At 38.3% G+C, this 17,257-nt stretch overlaps 1 protein-coding gene across 1 annotated transcript in view; it reads right to left on the bottom strand.

The window, feature by feature from the left end:
• The window catches only part of UTR7 (UDP-N-acetylglucosamine (UAA) transporter family), a 92,589-nt gene extending 80,831 nt beyond the window's left edge, over positions 1-11,758 (bottom strand). The window contains exon 1 of the mRNA XM_089374784.1: positions 10,888-11,758. Coding sequence (XP_089230910.1) covers positions 10,888-10,928 — 41 coding nt within the window. The 5' untranslated portion in view covers positions 10,929-11,758. The remainder of the gene's footprint in view (positions 1-10,887) is intronic.
• Positions 11,759-17,257: the final 5,499 nt, after the last annotated feature.

Below are 17,257 nucleotides of genomic sequence, written 5' to 3'. Positions count from 1 at the left end.
AGCCCTGAGGCATTTCATCCAAAAGCACGGATATATCTCTGGTATATATATATATATATATGTTTTACTTCCAAGCTGTAGCATGTTAATCTACAACAGACATTCGACCTTCCTTTGATCAATTGAATTATCTAATGGTGTCCTTAGACTAGGGCTTTGACTCTTTTGCAGCTTCATTGATTTCCTGAGGAACTTCTATTTTCCATAATAGCTTAGACTGATCTTTGAGGAGTCTTATTTCAAGGCTCGGCACTACTATTCTAGTCATAGAACAAAGACAGACCTTGAACAGACTTTTCTGCTCCTCTTTCATGGTTTGAACAGACCCTTGTTAAGTTACATACAGTACTTAGGTGGTATTTCTGAACAGAGTTCTGACGTGGCTTCATTTTGACCTTAAATCTTTAAGGCTGCTCTGATACCATGTTAATTTTTTATCTTATTCGCATTCTTGCTCATTATTCCATCATCAAGCAATTACACAGAAGACATCAACAATATAACAATGACAGTAGGATCATGAAGAGACAGCCACACAAAGAACACATAAATTTACCCTGGGAAAACCCACATGGGGGAAAAACCTAGCAACCATTTCCTTGGAGAAATCATCAAGTACAAGAGAGATACATCAGTCAAATTCAAGATCAAACAGAGCAACCATACAGCTAGGTCAAACTTGGTCAAGCTTCCCTTTAGTCAAGTCAACAATCTGCTCCACTCGTTGGTCTTCTTCTTCTTCAAGAAAAGCTCGATTCTGCTTCAGAGACTCCGTCGTAAATTCGGCCTTTGTCTAGCCTCAGATATACTGTTCTGCCTGCTTCAGAAATGTTATTTCGCTAGCCTCAGAGATGTTACTTTGTTGGCCTCAGATTCTCTGACTGCCTCAGACAAGACTTTTGCTGGCCTCAGATTCGCTGGCTGCCTCTGGAGATCTGAAATTTTCTTGAACAGAACCGAAAATTACCTTTTGAGGGAGGTCGAATGCCTCATATATATAGTGGACTCGTTATATGAATGGGTGCATCTATATTGGGGCCGACTTGACTAGAAGGGAGTTGAGCTAACTTATTTTGGAGCCAAAAATTTATTTTCAAAAAATTCAATTTTTCTTCTTTTTCAAAGGACATGAAGAACATGCCTTTTAACATTTTTCTTTTGACAAAGGCAGAATGAAGAACATCCTTTATAGAATACATCAATGATTACAATATTAATTATGATGACCGACCATAGCTACAAAATTCAACACTTTTGAGTCCCATTGACCTACTTCTTGTGCTCCTTTGTTGAACATTAATAAAATTATCTTCTCTTATATTATCTTATCTTATCAAGGGAAAGAGCTCATATTAGATGGTTAGATTTACTTCCTTGTGCCTTTGGGACTCTCATTTTCGGAGGGAGAGAATGAATAAAATATTTTAAGAGCAATCACAAATCTGAATCCCTATACTTCCTCAAAAACATAAGCTTAGAGTCTAGACAACTACTTTATTACTGAAAAATGAATGATTTTCCCTTCATTTCATTGTTGTTTCGATTGATAACCATCATAATTTGCCAAAACTGGAAATCCAACTACAGTGACATATTTATTATTGATCAATCACATCAGAAATTGCTCCATATTATAATTGCAAGAGAAATCTTAGACAATTAGATGATTTAGCTACTAGTGAGCACTTTTTCAGACTAAATGGCTCATTCCACGTGTATTGCACTCCATGCTTCATATGCAGTCATTCATGGCAGTACTTCATGGAAATAAATGAAGCATGCTACCACACAAGCTCACTCTTTAGGAGAAGAAGTGTTAATTTTAGATAACAATGGTATGTTCTATGCTTAAGCACAATTTACTTCAATGTTCCTTTAGTAGCCCAATGACAATTTCCAATTATATCCAGTAGCAATCACATTAACTTATAAACATTGACAGTAAATGCAAATAGAACATAAAATCATATGCAGAAGACAAGCCAAAACAAGAGGACAAAAGATGTGGGGATGTCAGGAACAAACCCCAATGTGGGAAAACCCTTTGATCAAATCTTCTTATTGTTCTTCAATAGTTCAGCAGAAAGAGAGTACAAATATCATAAGTACAAGCCCAAAACAGATCCGCCAAATCAGCAATCAATGCAGCCCTAACCAAAAAGTAAATGGTTGTCAAATCTGCCCCAAATCAACCTGAAATCAGCTCGGTCAACAACAGAATAGTACAGCCTCAAAAGAGGGTCAAAATCAACCCAAAATAGCTCAGTCAACCCAAACAATGCTTGCTGTAATTTCTGCAGTCAAACAGAAAGTCAATGCTGCAGTCAACGTGGTCAAACTGTCCCCAAATGCCTCAATTTGTGTGCCAAAGAATGTGGCCTAAAAAGATCGAAGTTCTGGCCCAAAACAGAAGTCAACGCTGCAATCAAAGTACCCAAGTCAACGCTGGTCAATGCTGCCCTAATCACAGAAAATTTCGGCCTCCAAAAACAGTCTTCCTTCCACACATGTGAAAAGAAAAGAGCCTCCAAGTTGTACGAACCAATCAAGAGAGGAGAGAGAAGATGATGTGATGAGATGAGTGAGTGTCCAAATGAGAGAAGGGTCACTCCTATTTATACAATTCATTGAGGGTGAGGAGACCCGTCCATTGGGCTTCATGAGCCTACATTTGACTGGGGCCAGCCTTGACAATTTGTCCGTGAGAAAGAATAAATTCAAAATTCCATTTATACTTGTCAGAATGAGATAATGTTTATATCAAAATTGTACCTCTCTGAAAGAGGAATCCAATGCAATAATCATCTCCATCATATGAGCCGTCCTAAGGTCGAAGTTGGCCCTAGTTGCCAATTTTAACAAGAAGACAGGAGCAAAATGAAAACATCCACTAACATCTACAAGATCTGCAGATATACCAGAATAATGAGAAAACTGAGGCAAGAAAGAGGAACCAAGAGGAAGCCCTAGGAATAACTTTGCCAAGGAAAGTTGTTCAACCCCAACTAAGAGAGAAATTATGCAAAAATAGAGAATTTCAACATCAAAGAATCCAGCAAGATACCGATTTTTGCAGCACCACTTTTTCAATAACTTGTGCAGGGAGAAGAAAGAATGTTCTCTAATAAAATTTATTTCTGACTGTTTATTCACCAAAATAATGAACTCTGATTTCTATACAGAACATGACCATTTGATTCCCAGTTACAGCACAAGAATATGGAAAAATTATTATCGAATTTTTGCCTCTGATGTTTTTCATTACATATCAATCAACTGATTATAATTTATTTTCCTGCCTATTAAAATTAAATTAGCAGTGATCCATCTCGACCCCAAATCTGTTATGTGCTGAGAGGTATCAAATTCCTTGAGCTGCCAATCTCAATGTTTGCACACCCACAACCCCTTAGAGACTATTGAATTAACCAAATAGGTGCATACACTTACAAAAGAAAATGTCAAGGAACCATAATTTCCCACAACCCCTTAAAGACTTTTTAAGCAACCAAATATTTACATACACAAAAGAAAGGAAAAATTCAACAAACCATAATAACCATAATTTTATTATAAGTATAGAAACTTGGAACACCTTTATAATTCTCAAAATAACAACTATAATTATTTGGTAAGAAAATTGTAAATTTTTTTAAACATTTAAGTTTTGAAATTTTATAGCAAAAGTTTTCTTTCACATTAAAAAATTGGATCATACAGATAAGATATGATAATTTTATTAATACAAAGCCACCTACTTCCTATGCCACTGGTTTAAAAGATAAATGAAGATGGTTTCTAACCTCAACAAAATTTCAGACAGATTATGTGAGGGGTCAACAACACGGGCTTACACCAACCACCCTGAATCTGGAAGGTGAATTTTCAGCAGCCTGGGAAAACTATGCAAAAGCCTTAAAACACTCCCATTTTGTTTTCTCTGACAATGAAGATCTGCTTATATAGGCTTCCAGCCCTCATGGAGAATACTCTCTGATATTTGGATACCTCTTCCTAGCTCAAGGGACAGTGATCGATGAGCCCCCATTGTGGGGGAAAAGTTATGAAAATTAAAATGCCCACCAAAAGCAAAACTCTTCATGTGGCTTTTACTTAAGAACAAAGCTCCTACTTGGGATAATCTACAAAAATGATCCTTTCACGGACCAAGTATATGCTCTCTATGCTCTGCAGCCTCAGAAATAATTGATCATCTTTTCATAACTTGCCCTTTCTCCAAGAATCTGGAAAGAAATCAGAAAAAATGAAGGCCAATCATATGTCTAGGAAGGACCCTCATTAGATAAAAGTCTAAAACATTGGCTATCAGCAAATCATAAACTCCAACATAAAGCCCTTCCCCTAGTGGTGGCTTGGGGAAATATTGTTAGAAAGAAACCAGGCCATCTTTTAAAACAAAGGACCATCTTACATCAAGATCGCTTTACCACTTTACACAGCTTGGCTATTGCAAATTCTATGATTACAAAAGATGCTCATGATCCTATCTCTTGCCATCCTGAAATAGCAATCCAAACAGATACCCCATGAAAGTTTTTTGACGGGCATGCTCAAGGTTACCCACCAATGTGAGGTGCACGTGGAGTTCTACACATCTCACACACTCTTTCTCTCTCCCTCTCTGCAAATATAGGGCCAAACACAAATAATAATGCAGATTTATTTGCACTAAAGCGATTATAGCATATGCTCTTTGGCAGGGTTTAATGTTAGCTCAGGATCAAAAGATATCAAACATATCAATTATTGGAGACTCTAGAATCATTATTCAAGGCTGATAAAAAAGACGCTCCCAAAAGGCATGCTCCTGAAAGTTGTTCTAAAGAAAATCTAGCAGCAAAAGAAGTTTCAGACTTCAGTCCTATGAGGTACACCATGTTTTAAGATAACAAAATCCGTTTGCAGATTCCTTAGCCAATATAGGAGCTTCATTAGCCTTGCGAGAAATTAAAATTAATGACAATACGTCATTCCTTCCAAAACAATAATCCTGCGTTAAGCAAGAATCATTTAAAATTTTGGTGCCAAGTGGTATTTAAGAAGAATACAAGGTATGCAGAAGTATAAGGTGGTACAGGAGAGAGTGGTGTATGTAGCCCCATCATCCAAACGAGTGCCAAGGATATGGAGTCCTTTCTCTTGTGGTGCTTCAGCAGTCTCCTCACCGTGACGAAGGCATTTATAGCAGATTTCACTCCCCTCGCGCAAACGGAGGTCATTATGGTTAGTGGATTTCATTTGCAGTGGTAGCGCCATTCAAGAGATATGTTGTGTGCGAAATTGAAGGTGGAGATAATGTAGTGGTGGCATAGTAATAATGCAGACACAACTCAGATTCAATGAGCACACCATAAATTCTGAAGGGTAAGATACGTTCCTAGACATGGATTTTCCAGATGGTTTTGTAAGCATCACCTCTTCAGTCTTACCTTTCTGAAAACTCTCTGCTATATCCTCTGTTAAATTTTCCATTTTGTGTTTTGGGATGTATTGCACTGGGGCAGCCTTGATTGACTTCGATCAAACCCCATGGTGTTTCTAATCTCTATATTAGGAAATTCTTGGCAAGGTCGGGGTCTTTGGGATGGTATAAGAAATGGCCACGGTTATAGGGTGTGCAGACCATTATGTTCCATGCAAATAGGATAATTCATGGGGATAAGTGTAGGGGGTCATGGGTTCACACAATTGCCTGCTTTGAAGACCGTTCAGGGGCAGAAATTGGAAGGTTGGCAAGCATTAGAAGAAATAGGTGTCTTTTGATCTCCCTTCTCCTGAGTTCTCAGCTATGTCACAGGGTTCGGCGAACCTGAAGGTTCAAGTTCGAAATTCGCCGAACCTGAAAAAAAATTTTGAAATTCGTTCAGGTTCGCCGAACCTGAAAGTCGAACTTGATCGGCGAACCTGAACGAATTCGAACCTGATCGAACTTGAAAATTGAACCTGAAAAATCGAATTTGAAGATCGAACCTGAACGTACTTTAAGGCGAATTTCAGCGGTTTTTTTAAGGTTTGATGGTTTTTTTTTGGCAGTTTTGGGTCGCACACCGGTTTTCTTCATCGCTTCCCAGCCTGTTTCTCATTCCGTTTCCAATTATGTGTTAATAATTTCATTGTTGCGGCTGCCTAGCTGTTTCTCATTCCGTTTCTGTTCCCGTTGTCATTCCCATTCCCCCATTGGGACTACATTTATACACCACCATTCTTTTTTATATGCATGAAATATGCAGGGAGGGGAGTGGCCCGTGGCCCGTGGGTACACGTTGCTTATCCGCCAAAACTCTGTAGTCTTTTTTCTTGTTCTGTTTTGTTTCTCGTTATGTAACATGTTTATGTTTCCTGTTTCTGGTAACCGTAAAGCCTTTACTAAGAGGTTTCTGCAGATGCTCGTGAGATAGTATACAGTTTCATTGTTAAATAGAGGGGCGCATATTCAACAATCAAAAGCCTGGTCATGTGTAAGTCTGGACTCTGATGTGTTGAAGAACTCTATAGTCAGGTAAAAATAGTGATTATTCTTTGTCCAAGAATGGTTTTGCCTCGTCCTACTGTGCTTGTATTGTAAAAATAAATTCTTCTGTTCCTTGCAATTCATATAGCCCAGTTGCAATTATAAATTAGATTGCTTTTCTCGTTGGTAATGGACTTGTATTGTAATGTAGATAATGAAGAAGCTAAATTGCCTTCATTTAGTATATCTGCTTTTCACATTTCTTTAAACACAAATTCACTTTTAGTGTATTAAGAGGTTTTCGCAGAACTAGCATATATAGTTTTGTCGTCAACAAAACCAAAAGCCTGGTCTAATACAAATCTAATAGTGAAGAACTTGACAGTCATCGGTTTTCAGTTGAGTCTGGGCTTGTAGACTTGTAGTATAGACTCTAGAATCCATTACCTTTTTATCTAATAGATATGTATTTAACATTTTCTGATCCCGTTTTTGAAATGTAGCTTTGCCATGCACTGGTGGATGTCTGAACCTGTGGATGTCTACCACCATTTTTTCCCAGGCGTTTATAAATGCCACCAAAATTGAGGAATTTTTTAAAACCTACAACTTGTGAGCAAGATGTAACATTATCAACAAATTTATTCTGCACTTGCTTCTCAGTTTTCATATTCATACTGATATTTTTAACTTTTTGCTATAACATACCATTGTCTTCTCTATCTACCACATCTTCAGTCTTATTTACAAATTACAGGGGGGCAGCCTCTTTGTCAATAAGATCATCTTCCACTGTGTCTAAAACCCAAAGATGTTACAATTTTGGGCAATTTCAAACAATCTTCTCCAACTCCCTGCTACCCATAAGTTATAACAGCATCGTTGAAGTTCAGCTCCATTAAGTTATTGCAAACAGAATAGATTGTTGGCAGATACTCAAGAATAACTTCCCAAAATCCTGACAAATACTGTTTATGGATCGATTTTGAATTTTCTATTATTTTTTCATATATATATATATATATATATTGAAAAATATGTATAGTCGAACCTAATGCCGAACCTCATTCGAACCTGATCGGAAAATTCGAACCTGAATCGAACCTAATCGTTGTCGAACTCGAATTCGAACTCGAACCGTGTGACATAGGTTCTCAGTGGTGGTATATGCCAACTTCAGGGAATGTACAGGCTCTGTGCAATCTCGAGTGCATTATTGGTTTTCGCAGCACTTGGAATGGCCTTCTCCTAAGGACGCACAGAGCATTCCACCATCGGTAAGGATTAATCTGTTCAAGCATACATTTTTCATATTATATGCTCTTTGAGAATGGCCTGGTCAGATTAACCCTCATCCTCTCAGGAAGCATCAGAGATTCCCAATTATCATGGGGACCACTCTCTCTGTCTCTGACTCAAAAATTTGGCACCTCTCTAAACGTTTGTATGGTTGGTTTAATTGGTGCAATCAGTACAAGTGGATAGGCATAAACATGCCACGTCAACCTAGCAAGGAGTATCAACAGAATATGCAAAGGATTCCGCATCTCTAGGAAGAAATCCTTTCTTTACAACTCAGAGACAATCAACTGGTCTCCAACATGACCACTGTGATGGAGTTGCTTGTTGACCATCAGTCCAGGATGTGCAGAACCGAGGATGAATTATCTAGCATTCGTCAGAAGATTGAAGAGTTGCAGATTTCTCTCAGCAAACAGCCCTTGGAACCCTCATCTTCAAGCAATACCATATGTGATACAGATCACAATCCACTTGATTTTAGTGTTCCAATTTCCCCACAACCTGGGGAAAAAGGACATGGAGATATAATTCCTCGTTTTAACATTTAGTATGTGATGTATATTTTTTCAAATTTTGAAAGTATTTTGGCACATATATACACATAGACATGCCGCATAATAGGTTAGGTATACAGAAAATTAGGCTTTTTGATCCAGTGGGCATTCCAAAGTTAGACAGAAGTTTGAGTCAATCAATGGTATTTTGCCTCCTTTGATGTAAGTGCTGCATTCATACCACAGATTTTTATTAATATAATGTTCTCGTTCTGGTTTAAAAAAGAAAAAACTGATTATACAGCTGGCCATAAAACAGAGGATCACTTCATTGCATATATATGGGGGTTCACGTGTCGTCATAAACTGGATGGATGGAACAGCAAGAATAAGAAACTACACCCTTCAGCCTATTTATCAAAATATCTGTCAACGGCTCTCTTTCTTTACACAGATTTCATTTGACCACATATACAGGTACAGGAACACAAAAGCAGATACACTCTCAAAAGCTGGATTGTATCTGGACAGAGGCACATGCAAAATCACCAAAAATAAAGAAGGCCAGCAGCAAGAATATTTTCTTGACCCTTGCATCTGAAAGATAAATAGTTTCTACAAACATACTATGTCTTTTTTTTGAAATATTTTCTGCTATCTCTGAGATATCTATAAGCAATGTGTATAATCTTTTTTGTAAGAACAGAACAGCTGAAATCCCAAAGTGATACAGTTCTTTGGGGGGCATATGGTAAGATATCAAAACCTCAAAATTTGATGACTGAAACATCCACAGGATTCTTTATGAGGTATGTGGCCATTGGAATGACGATAGGCACATGCAAAATGTAATTTTGTTTTATATAAATAAAATTGCATATTTCTCTTCTTGTGAAAAAAATGATAATTATATTAATGTCAACAAATGACCAAAATTAGGTCAACATGACTGATCAAACATCAATGCGTAAGTGCCAATGCAAAGTGGGAGTGCAAAGGCCACTCCTACAAAAGTAGGAAGCAAAGCTAATCTATAAGATCTAAGCTCTACTGACTAAAGTCTAAAGCCAAAGTGAAAAACATTGTTGTAGAAGAAGTTAAGGAAAAGAACCTCAAGGTTCCAACTGCCTGTTGCCGAAAGAAGGAACGGGTTGTCCTCTAAAGCATACACTTACAAATGTACAACTCTCCTACCATTTGAGGCTACAGGAAAGAATGTCTGGATAGAGGACTGGCTAGAAGCGCTGAATTTGGCCCAGGGGGTGTCTCTCTATCTAGAAGAAGTGGCTCATTGCTAGAAACTAGAGGAGGAGGATTGTTGGCTGGTCTGGTTTAGACTGTCCCAAGATCTAAGTCAGCAACTCTGCAGGGTCCTTGTTGCCAGGGGCTAGAATGCCTCCCAGAATCTAATGGATCTGAGGACTGAGATAGTGCTGCTCTCTGCCCGACTCTTGGTACCTTTTCCACTAGGAGCATCAAGAAAAAAGATGTGATCCTCGGAGTAGGGTCCGGCAGGGTGGGAGGCCGAACAATGTAAAATCTAAACCTGAGGACCTCACCCATATATAACGTCAGGCACCGCTGATCTGGATACCAGAAAAAGTAGAGGAGGACTATGATACTCTCTGGATAGGCAGTGGACCCGCCCATGCATAATCAGTAGTCAATAGACCATGGGAGTGTCTAAAACACTCCTAGACGCTAAAATGTTCACAGAAATCAAGAGATAAAATCACAGTAAAAGAAATTGAGTTTTGGTTCAATGTTCATTTTGAATTGGCAAATCCTTTTGAAATGAAATACAGAAGCTAGCCCAATGTGGAATATCGACCCTCAATATTTTCATTGCACTTACGAAGCCTGCCATGTATTACAGTAGCTAGATTTACCCTTCATCAGCATTGCACACAACCACGCAATGATTTGAGTGATCTGACCCGCGCCACCTGGGCTGTGTAGAATGCAACTCGAGGTGAAATTATGCATTCATATTTTTCCTGTGAACACTATGGGAATAAATCGCTACACTCAGCTAATCAAAGTATGTGAAGGAGTCTTATTACAAAAATTCCTAGATTGCAGAAATGATTATCCAGTGTAACCGGATAAAACCAACATAGATCTATCATAACTTTGGATGCCAAGAGGGATTTTAAAAACTCAAGTTGCAAAACTTGATTTTTATATTACATCCATCCTCTAAGTGCGTAGCACGTAATAGATCCGAGGTCGATGCTTGTTTATTTACAGCTGTTGTTGTTTAGATAAGTATTATATAAAATACAGAGGCACATTCTTGTAATTAAAAGAGTAAGACTTACTGTTTTTCTCGTCTCTTTATCTTTGCGCAAACACACACATAAACCAAGTGTTAAAGATCTCTCCCCACCAAGGCTGTGGAGCACCTAGCTTCTCTCGGTGCGATGACAGTGCACAAATATAATTTATCCAGTAGAAACAAATAAGATTGGCATATTTGTAACTTAAAGGTCTTACAGACTACCCTGTCTATAAAAATGTTAATGATTCAATTTTATTCATTCTTCAAGTGATCCTTAAATTTACACGAAAAACTTAAAAAAAAAATTAAAAAATTAAGCAGAATGAAATCGCGCTCACCCGAAAAATACAGACGGTTCACGATCCACAGAAAGAGCCATGACTGAGACAGAAATTATTGGTTTTCTCAACAAAATCGATCGTTCTGTTCAGCCCTAAACCCTGCTTCCTCCGCTCGCAAACCCGAATCAAAGTTTCCGAGCTAAAAGAATTTCACATAATTTCTTCATCAAATATGACAATCCTGCTTTTCAATCAGAGAATTCCAAAAATTCCACATATGCACAAAATAAATATCCCAAATTGTCCAGGGCTTTACGTTCCGAAGCAATGAGTCTCCAAAACAAAACCTACGGACTGTAACTACACATCCTAAGAGGCCGATTCTTCGGATTCCGACCAGCGTTTGTAACGGACCCGATCCGAGCAAAACGCCATTCGTTCCGTAAGATTTTTATGGAAAAACAAACGCGCACAACTCGTTACGCATAATGTTACATACTGAGATCAAATTTGCACTGAATCTGATCAAAATCAACCTGTAATTGCTCTAGCTAGCTTTAGGGTTTGCTTACATTTTTCCGTTGGATGTCAATTTCTACAGAATTAACAATCCTTTTACATACTGAAACAAAAATTGTCGAATTCCAGCTACGGTTCGTGCTGAAACCGATTCAAATCAAACAGCATTTGCTCTAATCAGATACGACTGACTTCATACGTTTCACTGTAAATTTTTGCACAAAACTTGCCGATACTAGATCCAAAAACTTTGCATGTGCTACAAAATTTCCGATTGCAAAAAGACCAGCTTGAAAAAGTTGAGATTTTGCAATTTATTCGGGGACCATTGTCGCCACGGCGGACACCAGTGTCGACGTTATTCAAACATGGCCCATGAATAATGGTAATGGCAAGTGCGTGTATATTGGAATCTTTCAAACATGGCCCATGAATAATGGTAATGGCAAATGCGTGTATATTGGAATCTTTGTTTGTACTTGTGTCCTTTATACACTGATGGCAACCTGAGTTCAGATACTGCGGATACAGTTGTGTAAATGTCAAAATATGCTTTGGGTGTGGGACATGTGGCCATCTCATCCTTTTCCGTGTAAGAGAACTCCCGGGTCCCCACATTTTCGTAGAGGATCGAGCTCTGAGAATTGAGTTCAGACTCGTTAGAAGGTTCCAGACCTGTATTTCCGAAAAAATAAGGATTTCAATAAATAATGATTTAGAAAAATAGAAGAGGATTGACGTTACTAACAAAATTTAATAAATGCTTTACAGAATTTTAAATAAGAAATTTCAAGGTTCCATAACCTGTATTTAGTGTTGGAATTTCGATGCTTATAAAAGAGTTTGAATATGAAATAGATTTTCAAATCCAGAAATTAATGAAATTTTTGAAAAATTATATGGAGAAAATTTCATGCTTTTGGAATCCATTAGTGTGGTTTATTTTATCTTGAAAATGAATTATATATTAATAAGTTCAAAACAGGTGGACGAGATTTTTAACTATATAATTTCTACCAAAAAAATATTTGCTATATTTTTATTTTTATTTATAATTTAAATCATTTATTATTTAATATTAAATTAATATATATATATATATATATATTTTGCCGGTGCGTGTGTGGTTCATCATAAGGACTAGATGAAGAGGAAGAGCATGGCAAAGGGTTAAATAGAGAGAAATGTAAAGACATAATTTCAAAAATTATATTATTATAATTTTTCAAAAACTAGTGCTTTAATATAACGGTTATATATTAATATTTTAATAAATTAATAAACTAATATCATTATTTAAATATTATTTTTCAAGAACTATTAATATTTGGTTTTAATAAATTAATTTAAATATTATCTTTCAAAAACTAGTCGTTTAATATAGCCCTTACCTATTAATATTTTTAATAAATTAATGAAATAATATCATTATTTAAATATTTTTTCAAAAACTACCCGTTTAATGTAGTCATTACTTAATAATATTCGTTTTTAATATATTAATAAATTAATATTATAATTGAAACATTATTGTTCAAATATAGTCATTACTTGAAATTATGTCTCTACATTGCTCTCTATTTAAGCCTTTGCCATGGTCTGTCTCTTCATCTGGCCCTGATGATAAACCACACTTGTTAGTTCGAAACGAGTCGGCCAAAAAATTCTCTCATGTGATTTCTACCAAAAGAATTTGTTTAATTCATTATGGATCACAAAGCCTTAAATACAGATATTATTATTTTATTTTATTTAAATAGCAAAAAAAATTATAATAATGTAAATGTGTTTAAGTATGGGGGTTTACGCAGTGCATTATATTAGATATCATTTTGGGATTCAACTGCATTAAGTAAGTCATTCACGTATGACCATTTCCATGAGAGGTAGTCGTAACTGACTAATTTTTCATGATTTTTGAATAGTTCACTTAACACTCATTGCACTCATTGCATTGGGTGATGCTCACAGGGGTGAAGAAGTGGGATTGAAACTAGTGAAATCACATAGCATCAATCATCACTTCCGGGGCTTGCACCCGGTAACCAGGACTTCCCAGGAGGTCACCCATCCCAGAACTCCTCTGGCTCAAGCGCACTTAACTGTGGAGTTTTCCCCACAATCAAGCCCACTTAGCTTGCTACCCCATTTGCAAAACCTTAGCAAGTATTGTGCCTCATGAACCATTCAAGTAGAGATCCCTTGACTCTTGTTGAATTTATTCAACTGCGTTAAGTAAGTCATTCACGTATGACCATTTCCATGAGAGGTAGTCGTAACTGACTAATTTCTCATGATTTTTTAATAGTTCACTTAGCACTCATTGCATCGGGTGATGCTCACACGGGTGAAGAAGTGGGATTGAAACTAGTGAAATGAATCACATAGCATCAATCATCACTTCCGGGGCTTGCACCCGGTAACCAGGACTTCCCAGGAGGTCACCCATCCTGGGACTCCTCTGGCTCAAGCGCACTTAACTGTGGAGTTTTCCCCACAATCAAGCCCACTTAGCTTGCTACCCCATTTGCAAAACCTTAGCAAGTATTGTGCCTCATGAACCATTCAAGTAGAGATCCCTTGACTCTTGTTGAATTTATTCAACTGCGTTAAGTAAGTCATTCACGCATGACCATTTCCATGAGAGGTAGTCGTAACTGACTAATTTCTCATGATTTTTGAATAGTTCACTTAGCACTCATTGCATCGGGTGATGCTCACACGGGTGAAGAAGTGGGATTGAAACTAGTGAAATGAATCACATAGCATCAATCATCACTTCCGGGGCTTGCGCCCGGTAAGGGTGTGTTTAAGCCTTTTGATATTAGTTATAATTTTTATTACTCATTATTGGTTAATAAAAATTTTGTTATAATTTATAATTACTGACTCCATTCTTTTAGTTCAAGAAGCCATTCACTCGAGCCTCTCTAGGAAGGAAAAAGGGTTTATCCTTAAACTCGACCTTGTCAATGCCTTTGACAGAGTTAGGCATTCTTTCCTTATAGCTGTTTTAAAAAAGATGGGTTTTGAGTTGCCCTTCATTAGCCTCATCACTGCTTGCATCTCTGGGCCTTGGATTTCCCCCTTGGTTAATGGTAGACCGGGTGAAGCCTTTCAGTCCTCCCGGGGTCTCAGACAGGGTTGCCCCCTTCCCCGTATTTATTTATCCTTATGGCTGAATCCTTTAGTCAAGCTCTGGACTGCAACAGAAGAGTGGGCCTCATCACTAGAATCAAATATGGGAATGGAGTCAAGAATATCAATCACTCTCAGTTCACCGATGACACCTTGCTAATTGGAGGAGCCTCCACCACTATAGCAAGGAGATTCAAGACCCTTCTCGACAAATTTATGGGGTATTCAGGAGGTTTGGTTAATCAGTTAAAAAGTTGTATATTTGGATGGAATGCAACAAATCAGGTCATCCATAATATTGCAAATATTTTTGGAGTCCCTTGCAACCTCAAGTGGACACATTTCTCCTACTTGGGCATGCCTGTGAGCCTAGGACCTCTGAAGGCAGGAACGTGGGATATCATCATTGATAAGGTGAAGCGGAAAGTACAACAGTGGGGTTCAGCTTGGCTCAACCCAGCAGGCCGTCTCATCCTCCTTAAATTTGGTATTTCTTCTCTCCCCCTTTATCGATTCTCCTTATATCAAGCCCCAGCTTCCTTTCATAACAAAATGGAAGTAATCCTTCGTCACTTCCTTTGGCAAGGAGGGAAAATCGATAAAAAGAAATTCAATTTAGTCAGTTGGAAACAAGTCATTCAAACCCAGGACAGAGGAGGTCTCAGCGTTAGATCTCCCAAATTTCTAAACCTTGCCTTCGGAGGGAAGATTGTTTGGAGGCTCATCCCTAGTTCTTCTACTTGGTGGAAAAGGGTTCTGGAAACCAAATATTTGAACTACCCGAGACAGCAACTGCTAGATTCTGCTATACCCAATAGAGATTCTTCAAAAATCTGGCGCTTATGTAAAAAAGCTATTCCGTTCATTGCCCAGAATATATCTAAAGTGCCCAAGGGAGGAGTCAGTATTAAGATTGGAGCTGATAAAATTCTGGGACAGCAACCAATAAATAGTCATGAAGAAGCCATTCCTATTCTCTCTTTTCTTAACAGCAAGGGTATCCACTATCTGGATCAAATTTCTAGCTGGGATCCTCTATCCCACCTCTGGCTTGGTTGGTCCTTCCCTGATGTTCCCTTTGCTCTCAATCCTAGCCTTTCCTTTCTGCAGTCTCTCCTCCACAGCAAAGCTCCCGTCAAAAAGAATGAGATGGATGGCTTTCGATGGGACCCAACTGGCTCAGATTACACAGTACAAGCAGCCCACCAGCACATCTGCTACAGCACCTTCCCTATGCCAATATGGAATCACTGGAGAATGGTGTGGAAGTCAGAGGCTCTCCCAAAAATTAATTTTTTTATCTGGACCCTGCTAAAAGGGAAAATCCTAACAGCAGAGAATTTACAAAAGAGGGGTATCAATGGTCCATCTCGCTGCCCCAACTGCTACGCTGCGGAAGAATCCATGCAACACCTCTTTGTAGACTATTCTTTTGCTATTGACTACTAGAAAGAATTGTACCCCATTGATAATTTCCCTTGGATTTCCCAGCATACCATAGGTGATGTGATACAATATTGGAAAAAGAACTGTCCTTGGAAAAATAAGAAGAGCAACTTAGTGCAGAGGGTCTGGAACACTCTCCCATACACCATGTTATGGAGTATCTAGCTAGTTAGAAATCGAAAAATCTTTAAGGACAAGAACTCGACTTCAAGATTTGCCTGCAACAAGGCAAAGACTCTAGCCCTTGAAACGATTTCTGTCAAAACTCATAGCAACATTGATGCAACTGTGTACAGTGTGGAAGAAAGGAGCTTCATCAGCTATATCCTGGACAAAATTCACAGCACTCAGAATGGCAATATAATGAAAGAACAGAGCAGTCAGGAAACCCACAGTTGGAAGATAAGGTACAAAGAGGAGGAGTTCGCAATTTGGCTGCAAAAATGCAACAGTTTCTACCTTTTCTTCGATGGAGCATCCAAGTCAAACCCGGGTATCGCAGGAGCAGGGGGCTTGATCTCCAATGCCAATGGGGACTGCGTCCTCTACTTTGAATGGGGTTTAGGGAATATCTCCAACAACAGGGCAGAAGCGTTGGCCCTATATCAAGGGCTAAAACAACTCATCGGACTTGGTATAAGATCAGCAAAAGTTTTTAGAGATTCTTCGGTAGTAATTAGTTTAATGGCTCAAAAGAAAAAATCACCGAATGCTCTCTTACAACAGATCATTCAGCGTTGCCAACTCTTGCATCAGACAATGGGAAATCTACAGTTTCATCACATCCGCCGCTCTTTCAACAAGCAAGCAGACATGCACGCCAACAAGGCTTGTGACAGGACAATGGGAAGTCTGCTTTGCAATGCCAAGGAGTCTCTGCAGCCTCTGCCATGAATCAAATCAGTTCACTCAGCATCAATTCAGACAGCTCAATCAAGAGGAAATGCCTTCAGTTGTTCCAGGCTGGCATCAGGATTATTATCAGCAATGGAATATGGTTTAGCTCCGTTTCATTTATTACTCTGATCATTCTGATTAAATCTATTCATCCTTTCTAGAACCGATCCCTCTTGTTTCTGCTATGCGTAGGATCCTGGCTTCAACGTGACCTGGACGTGTCTATTATCTCATCCTTCGCTCGAGCTCAACTGTTGATCCCTATCGCCCCATTCTGTAATCAGCGGCACGCCATGTGGACTGCCTCCCCGTTCTCGTTAACATAATTTAGAAATGCTATGCAAATGTCAGTTTTTATTGTTCCAATTTGTTAGAGTTTATCTCAGTTTAGACTCTCTCAAAGTCAGAACAAGCAAGACTAAGGAGA

Source organism: Pinus tabuliformis, chromosome 8 (assembly GCF_031772625.1).
Source record: "Pinus tabuliformis cultivar Carrire ecotype Pingquan chromosome 8, CPIR1, whole genome shotgun sequence".
NCBI classification, from domain to species: domain Eukaryota; kingdom Viridiplantae; phylum Streptophyta; class Pinopsida; order Pinales; family Pinaceae; genus Pinus; species Pinus tabuliformis.
Note: the sequence above shows the minus strand (reverse complement) of the source record. Positions and strands in the feature narration are given on the sequence as shown.